This window comes from Limulus polyphemus, unplaced genomic scaffold (assembly GCF_000517525.1).
Source record: "Limulus polyphemus unplaced genomic scaffold, Limulus_polyphemus-2.1.2 Scaffold5309, whole genome shotgun sequence".
Lineage (NCBI taxonomy): Eukaryota > Metazoa > Arthropoda > Merostomata > Xiphosura > Limulidae > Limulus > Limulus polyphemus.
Genome location: NW_013670919.1, coordinates 62,536 through 71,689, shown reverse-complemented (window position 1 = coordinate 71,689; position 9,154 = coordinate 62,536). Strand labels below are relative to the sequence as shown.

At 32.5% G+C, this 9,154-nt stretch overlaps 1 protein-coding gene across 1 annotated transcript in view; it reads right to left on the bottom strand.

Annotated features, from left to right (window-relative positions):
* Positions 1-4: 4 nt before the first annotated feature.
* Positions 5-9,154, bottom strand: part of LOC106472411 (Down syndrome cell adhesion molecule-like protein Dscam2) — a gene marked incomplete at its 3' end in the record, with an annotated part of 63,913 nt that continues 54,763 nt past the window's right edge. The window contains exons 15-20 of the mRNA XM_022400989.1: positions 8,338-8,478; positions 7,236-7,400; positions 5,546-5,616; positions 1,378-1,621; positions 982-1,128; positions 5-52 (exon numbers count right to left, since the gene is read on the bottom strand). Of these exons, the coding sequence (XP_022256697.1) occupies positions 5-52; positions 982-1,128; positions 1,378-1,621; positions 5,546-5,616; positions 7,236-7,400; positions 8,338-8,478 (816 nt within the window). The remainder of the gene's footprint in view (positions 53-981; positions 1,129-1,377; positions 1,622-5,545; positions 5,617-7,235; positions 7,401-8,337; positions 8,479-9,154) is intronic.

The following is a 9,154-nucleotide window of genomic DNA, read 5'->3' as shown; positions in this document are numbered from 1 at the left end:
TGTAGAACAGTTTCAGTTTTATCACTTTCCGCCAGAAACGAAGAAACGGATCCTTTAAAAAAAACAAAAACAGATTCAATGTTAAACGTACTTACATCTTATAAAAGAAGTAAAACAGTAACATATCTACTCACTTAGTGTGTGTTCTCATAATATGTTAAAAATTTACTCAAGTGAATAGGATTACGAGAATATAATTTCAGACATCCGATTTTTAAATCATTAAGTTTATTTTGTGGTTATTGTTCCTCGAATACCCTACCCATTTCGATTTTTCAGACATCAGCTTAAACCTTTGCAATAAGTCTTATCGAGCTGTTGTGAGAGTGTAAAACTTTGTGATATGTGATAGAATGAAAATATTGTTCTAATAACTGTCTCTTCTTTAACATGGGGGAGGGGGTATGGAGTTCCCTTGCCATTAAATCACGCTCACGTGGGTGCGTTATAAGAGTGATCGTTAAATCCCACTATTCGATCAAATAAGAGTAACTCAAGTGTTGACGGTGGGTACTTTTGACTAGTTGCCTTCCCTCTAGTCTTTCAGTTCAACATTAGGGACTGTTAGTGCAGATAGATGGCGTGTAGCTGATCCTGAATAACCGAAACAAACACATTTCTTTATTAATCTGGTATTTTTCTTTGTGGTGGTCAAAGTAGTTGATTTCTTGACTATCGTATCTTTAGAGGATAAACTTTGGAAAGAAAAAATTCTCGAAAGTAAATGGAAAACCAATTAGTGGAGAAAACGAAAAAGACACATCTTTACAAAAGTTCCTTCTTTAAGTTTGTTATAGAGAAAAGCCACATTCGGTTATCTGCTGTGTCCACCGCAAGAAATCGAACCCCCGTTGACCTACTTATGTACAAGTCAGTGTAGAAATGATAGGCTATTCAGTTTCTAACGAGAATCTTAACTGATTTTTATCTAGTTATATGATGAGAGTGCTGTCAACTTATCAATTACTCTTATTAGCTTACCGTACAAGAGTTTTACCGGTCGGTACACAACCTTGTATCCTTTCAATATTCCATTGATGGACGACTGTGGTGGGTGAGTCCACGTGACTGTAATACTTTGTGACGTCATAGGCATACATCTTAAATTTCCAGGAGGAAGGGTGGGTACTAGAAGAAGATAAAGACAATAAACTAAAAAATACAGATGATGTTAAAAATCAATACTTACTCCAAACTGATAACATCTGCGTGGTTACAGAATCCCTCTTATTCAGGTAACCAAGTAACTCAGTGATTTAAAAATACACCAGGAAAAAATCTGTCTATATTAATTTGAAAGTCATGTGAGGCGTATTATTTTTTATTGTATTTTTTAGTTTCCTTTATTACGATTGAGTTTAAAGATTATATCACTACCATCTTCTTGAGTTCTTCCGGTTACAGGATCAGAACGAGGGCCAGCACCTTTTCCATTGAATGCTTGGACAACCACCGTGTACAGAGTGTATTTTTTCAGTCCGCTGAGTTTACGCTGGAGTTGGGCATCTTCTGTGGGTCCCGCTTCGACAGTTTTGTACTGATACGTTTCGGAGGAGTTAGTTTCTTTATAGCCTACATAATAACCTTGTATCATCCCGTTTCGCACACTTTCAGGCGGTGGCTGCGAATAAGACAGAGATAGATAAATTGAAACCATTGACGTCATATATGTTACATTTACAAGCTTATTGGTTATAATAAAACGGTGGATGTTTCATTTACCAGTCACAAATGTTGAGGGATAACAATGAAACAGAGAATATAACAGTCACAAATGTTGAGGGATAACAATGAAACAGAGAATATAACAGTTGTCAGTCACAAATGTTGAGGGATAACAATGAAACAGAGAATATAACAGTTGTCAGTCACAAATGTTGAGAGATAACAATGAAATGGAGAAACTTACAGATACCGGTCACAAATGTTGAAGGATAACAATGAAACAGGGCAGCATACCTTTAAGGTTATAATGGTTGAAGGACAACAATGAACAGGGTAGTATACATTTAAGGTTATACTAGTTAAAGGACAACAATGAACAGGGTAGTATACATTTAAGGTTATAATGGTTGAAGGACAACAATGAACAAGGCAGCATACATTTATGGTTATAATGGTTGAAGGACAACACTGAACAGGGTAGTATACATTTATGGTTATAATGGTTGAAGGACAACAATGAACAGGGTAGTATACATTTATGGTTATAATGGTTGAAGGACAACAATGAACAGGGCTAGTATACATTTATGGTTATAATGGTTGAAGGAAGGACAACAATGAACAGGGTAGTATACATTTAAGGTTATAATGGTTGAAGGACAACAATGAACAGGGCAGCATACATTTATGGTTATAATGGATGAAGGACAACAATGAAACAGAGAGAATACAAATGTAATGAAACAGGGGAAGATATACACATCGCTGAAACTGGGGGATTCTGTTAGGGTAAACACTACACAATAGTCCCCCCGGTGGGACAGCGGTAAGTCTATGGATTTACAACGCTAGAATCCGAGGCCCGATTTCCCGCAGCGAACACAGCAGATAGCCTAATGTAGCTTTGCTTAAACAACAATAGCAACAGCTACACAACAACAGTTTCCTGAACTGGTTGATAGCAACTTCTTCTGTTTAAAATAACTACAAAACATTTCTACAACCTATTTTTGTTGTTGTTGTTCATTATAAATGGTCGTGCCTTAGAGCAATAATATTTAGAGAACGAATTCTTGCACTCGTTATAATGCTACGTACTTCTTTCAACTGAGAACGAATATCGAATCTGAGATACGTGGCAAAAAAAAAAGACATGTTCGTAATATAATTACAAACAATTTAAAATTAACCAAAATTATCATTTAATATATAATAATTTAAATCTAATTATCTCCGTTTTAGTAGTTAATTCGATATACGGGATGGTTTTTCTGCAATGTTTATCTGAAGTGTTTTATTTTTCCGAGGAAAATGTTATTTGATGACCAGCATTCTGTACAGTATTACTTCTGATCTAATATTATGTGTTAAACATCACCGGAAATAAAAATGTTTGTTGTGTTCCGAACGTCTGGTCTTATATGCTGTGTACAACCAGATTTTTAATGTCAGTTTATTTATGAATTAGTTTCTCTAATGATTCCAGTTTTATTGTATATGTTGGTTTTCGTTTTTAAGATTACTGGCAGAACACAATGTTCCAAATGTGTTGATCAACTCTCGTGTTTCTCCTTTCTTTTAAATGTAATTTAATTTGGTCTTTAAAGTATTCAAAAACAAATAAACTAACAGACTGGAGTAAAGTTTTGAAACATGCATTTAGTTTATGCAAACTGATAATGTATTGCTTTGTAAAGTTTCCAAGAATAATACACGTATTTGGGCGACTCCTTACGTCAAAAACTAAAATATGAAAATAATTAAAAAAAAGAAAGAAATATACACGTTATGTTGGCGACTCCTTACGTCAAAAACTTAAATATGAAACATGTATTTAGTTTATGCAAACTGATAATGTATTGCTTTGTAAAGTTTCCAAGAATAATAATTTGGGCGACTCCTTAGTTCAAAAACTAAAATATAAAAATAATTAAAAAAAAGAAAGAAATATACATGTTATGTTGGCAACTCCTTACGTCAAAAACTAAAATATTAAAAATAATTAAAAAAACAAATAAATATATACTTTATGTTGGCGACTCCTTACGTCAAAACTAAAATATGAAATAATTAAAATAAATAAATAAATATACACGTTATGTTGGCGACTCCTTACGTCAAAACTAAAATATGAAAATAATTAAAAATAAATAAATAAATATACACGTTATGTTGGCGACTCCTTACGTCAAAAACTAAAATATGAAAATAATTAAAAATAAATAAATAAAAAGAAATAAATATACACTTTATGGTGGCGACTCCTTACGTCAAAAACTAAAGTATGAAAATAATTAAAAATAAATAAATAAATATACACGTTATGTTATCTAACTGCAGATCTATGAAGCAGATAATTTAACAGATATCTGTTTGATAAACTTTCACAAAGTAGTGATTTTACGGAACACCATTTAAAAAAGAGAGCTTTGTCACCAACTGACATTTAATTCAAAGCAATACGAACGTCCACGAATTCTGTCAGATACGGGTTACTAGTCTCCATATTTACATTCTTACTGCTGAGCTAGCGAGGGACATTGGTCTCAATAAATTATTCTAAAATGAAGACGTACGTTTATGAATTTACTATTTTTGTTTACCTCATGTTTTTTGTTCTACTTTTTTAAAACATACGATTTCTTAGGCCACGTGACAGTAATTTAGCAGGAAGCTGTAGAATCAACGTTTGTTGTGTTTTAGTGATTTTTTACTTGTTTTTAAAAACAGGTTCTGGTGGTGGTGGTGGGGTCTACACATGGTATTATGTATCATGTTGATTAGTTTTATGTTTTTGATGTTAAAACACTCAATGTAAAGAACTAACCGCAATAATTGTACGAAATATCCAAACGGAACTCTCTCAGAAACTAATAGGACGGATCACAGTATTAATGGTATTTTTTAATTAAATATTATTTACGTGACCCATACGTTATTAGCTAACAAAATCGTGGATCCATAAGCAATTTGGTCGATAAATATTTAAAACAAATGTACTTAAAAGGGCGGTTGGGATCCACATGAATTCCATCGTTAATTCTAGAGTTAACACTATCTTAATCGTAGAACAGTAAATGTTAATTTTAGGGTTAGCACTATCTTAATCGTAGAACAGTAAATGTTAATTCAGGGTTAACACTATCTTAATCGTAGAACAGTAAATGTTAATTTTAGGGTTAGCACTATCTTAATCGTAGAACAGTAAATATTAATTTTAGGGTTAGTACTATATTAATCGTAGAACAGTAAATGTTAATTCTAGGGTTAGTACTATCTTAATCGTAGAACAGTAAATGTTAATTCTAGGGTTAACACTATCTTAATCGTAGAACAGTAAATGTTAATTCTAGGGTTAACACTATCTTAATCGTAGAACAGTAAATGTTAATTCTAGAGTTAACACTATCTTAATCGTAGAACAGTAAATGTTAATTCTAGGGTTAGTACTATATTAATCGTAGAACAGTAAATGTTAATTCTAGGGTTAACACTATCTTAATCGTAGAACAGTAAATGTTAATTCTAGGCTTAACACTATCTTAATCGTAGAACAGTAAATGTTAATTCTAGGGTTAACACTATCTTAATCGTAGAACAGTAAATGTTAATTCAGGGTTAACACTATCTTAATCGTAGAACAGTAAATGCAGCTCTAATTCAGTCGCGTGCCCCCCCCCCCAGCGGCATGTCTGTGGACTTACATCGCTAGAACCCGGGTTTCGATACCCGTGGTGGGCAGAGCACAGATAGCCCATTGTGTAGCTTTGTGCTTAATTACAAACCAACAATTCAGTCACAAAACACTGTTTTTAATGAACAACTATAGTTTTTTAGAACTATCTAAGAGTAGCATATGGAGTAAAAACAAACAACTTACTAGCCACGACACTAGCAACGCTTCTGACGTCACACTTTCAACGGTAATCGAGGTGGGTGGGCCAGCAGGAACTGTATAAATAAAAACAAATCATTTACACATGTAGTTTTCTTGTTTGGAGTTTTATCCTAGCGAAATTCGAAGGATTTTCAGAATGTTACATTTTTTCTTAAACTTAATCTCAGAAACCACAAAAGATGGAAACAGTAAATAAATGATGGATAATAATAAAAAAAACAATCCGAAACTGAGAAAAGTAGACTTTTATGATTACGTGGTACATTTTCAGTAGTACTTCGTGTGTGAATTTCAGATCGTTTTGTAAAGAGGTCCCCAGCGGGTCAGCAGAAACTCAGAAAAGTAGACTTTTATGATTACGTGGTACATTTTCAGTAGTACTTCGTGTGTGAATTTCAGATCGTTTTGTAAAGAGGTCCCCAGCGGGTCAGCAGTAAGTTTAAGGACTTATAAATAAAAAATTCGGGGTTCGATACCTCGCTGAGGACAGTGCAGATTGTCCATTGTGTAGCTTTGCACTAAAACACTTGTAAAGGGTTTTAAACCAGAATTTTGGTTATATTATAAAAGGGTAGTCATTTTGTATGTTCTCTGCTTATAAATACATTTCATGTTAACCAATCTTATATATTTTCATATTTTATACTCTAATTGTGCTTGAGTATCCGAGATAAAGCTGTAGCGATTTGATATCAATCGTTATCATTGTTAGTAGTCTATTCAATCATCTAAGTCGTACTATTAATCAGTTACTTGTTTTTAATAGTAGATACTAACTTATAACGTTTAGGCTGCTAATCTGTTAGTTTTCAGGGAAGTCCTGATAAGGATTGTATTTAGTGGTAGTGGCCAGGATTCGAACGTTGGTCTTTTTGTTAGAAAGACTGGTGTGATATCCGTTCTTAATTAGTATCTAATGTTTAAGTCGTAAAGACTACTAACTATGGCACAGTTGTGATGTTCGTTTGTTTTGGATTTTAGCATTGGGCTATCTGTGCGTTCTCTACCGCGGGGAATCGAACCTCGGATTTCGGCGTTGTAAATCCGCAAACGCACCTCTGACCCACCGGGAACTGATTGTGATGTTGCATCAACTATTGATTTCTGAACTTTTTTCACATAAGTAAAAAAATGTGTAAATAAATTCAATAATATAACGTTCTTTAGCTTCAAATTTAAACACGAAAACATATGTTGAAAAAGAATTAAAAAGATTGCTTTATTCTCCCAAAATTGATATAAAAAAGTCAGTTAATTAAAATATTTATATACAAAAGAAACACTATTATATTCACTTAAACCTCCAAACTATCGTTTACACTTTCTAAAAACTTTTAACGTTTATTTTAGACATGAATTCAACAACTTTAAAATATGATTTAAGTATTTGTGTATTAATACATCAATGGTCACGAAACACTCCTAGAAGTAGGTCGCCCTGAGTGATGAATGTTTAACCGAATCTTTAGACAAGACTAACTTATTTTCTCCGTCATCTTCATTAACACTTTTGTATTTTCTTCTTTTTTTTAACGTCCAGAAACAGTCGTTTTAACTCTTAATAACATACATGTGTTAAGCCTAATTAAGAAGGAGCTTTATTCATAGGACAATATAATAAAAACAAATATACAAGCTTTCTATATTGTTATCTGAAATATTGTTGACCTACTTTCTGCTTCTGTCGTAACAGATACTTTGTTGCTGAATTTGCTCACACCGATGATATTCTCCGCTGTAACAAATAGTTCGTATGACGTAGCAGGCTTCAAATTTTCTACTCGACTGGTGACATCACTAGTGGGAACCGTTGCATTATGTATAGGTCTATAGTTTTCTTTAGGATATGAAACAGAAATTAATCAAATGACTCATTAAATTATTTGAAAACTAGATTATATTTGTTTGCTTATTTAACGAGAACTCTGAAGCAAAAATAGCAAATGCAAAAATATTGTTTGGTGAACTCGCTTTCTTTGACTTGTGAATAGCACCAAATGAACTTAAACCAACTAAAATTACGGATTAGAACCGACAGTTGAGGAATAAATACCAATTCAACCATAGAAAACGTACTAATCTTAGCCCAGATGAAGAATAGCGCTAACTGTAGCACGAAAACGCTACAAATCTTAGCTCAGATGGTGAATAAACTACAAGTGTAAAATGTTTTCAATAGTCGAACTTAAACTTACAAATTTTACTCATTTTGCATGAAAGTAAATTTATTTTCAAGTATAAATTAAACTCATTTTTTATTTAAGAATACCCTAACGTATTCTATGATGAGAAGGCATTAATATAGACGTCATTATTCTCAAAATATGAAGAATAATAAAACTAAATGAGACTTGAACACGAAACTTGATTGAAAAGAGAGTACGTTACAGACTTTACGGTTCAAATTGAAAAATCAATGTTACATAATTACTAAGAAAGGACCTCAAAATTGTCGCAGATCTTTCTTACACATTTGTAAAAAAAAAAAAAAAATTCTGTAATAAATATAGATTTATAAAAACAAAATATTTGTCTGTTGCATTTCGCGCAAAGCTAATCGAGGGTTATGTGCAGTAGGCGTTCCCAAGGGAAACAACTAATCACCGTCACCGACCGTCAACTCTTTAGCAACGAATAGAACTTCCCTACCAGAATGAAAGGACGAGAATGTTCTGTAACGGGATTCGAACCCACGACTCGCAGATTGCGAGCGGAGTGTCTTAACCTTCAGACCATGCTAGGCTACAAATTAAGTAAATTGAGAAATTTATTACCTTCAGAGGATCTTGTCGGCTGCCAGAACACGTGATAACTTGTGATTGGACTGTTTCCACCAAAAGGAGGATCCCATTCAAGTTGTACTGAACGACTGGCCGTTTCTACGATGCGAATCCTTTTTGGTGGATCTGGTGGCTCTAGTGACGAGCATGATAATATGTAATACTGATTATATGAATATTGAATGTACAGACAGACACACATACATATATATATATAATATACATAATAATACGTAATACTGATTATATCAATATTGAATGTACAGACAGACACACACGCACATATATATATATAATATACATAATAATATGTAATACTGATTATATCAATATTGAATTTACAGACAGACAGACACACACACACATACATATATATATATATAATATACATAATAATATGTAATACTAATTATATCAATATTGAATGTACAGACAGACACACACATACACATATATATATATAATATACATAATAATACGTAATACTGATTATATCAATATTGAATGTACAGACAGACACACACGCACATATATATATAATATACATAATAATATGTAATATTGATTATATCAATATTGAATGTACAGACAGACACACACATACATATATATATATATAATATACATAATAATATGTAATATTGATTATATCAATATTGAATGTACAGACAGACACACACACATATATATATATATATATAATATACATAATAATATAGTAATACTAATTATATACAATTATTAGAATGTAACAGACAGACACACACACACATATATAATAATATACTAGTAATATAGTAACTACTAATTA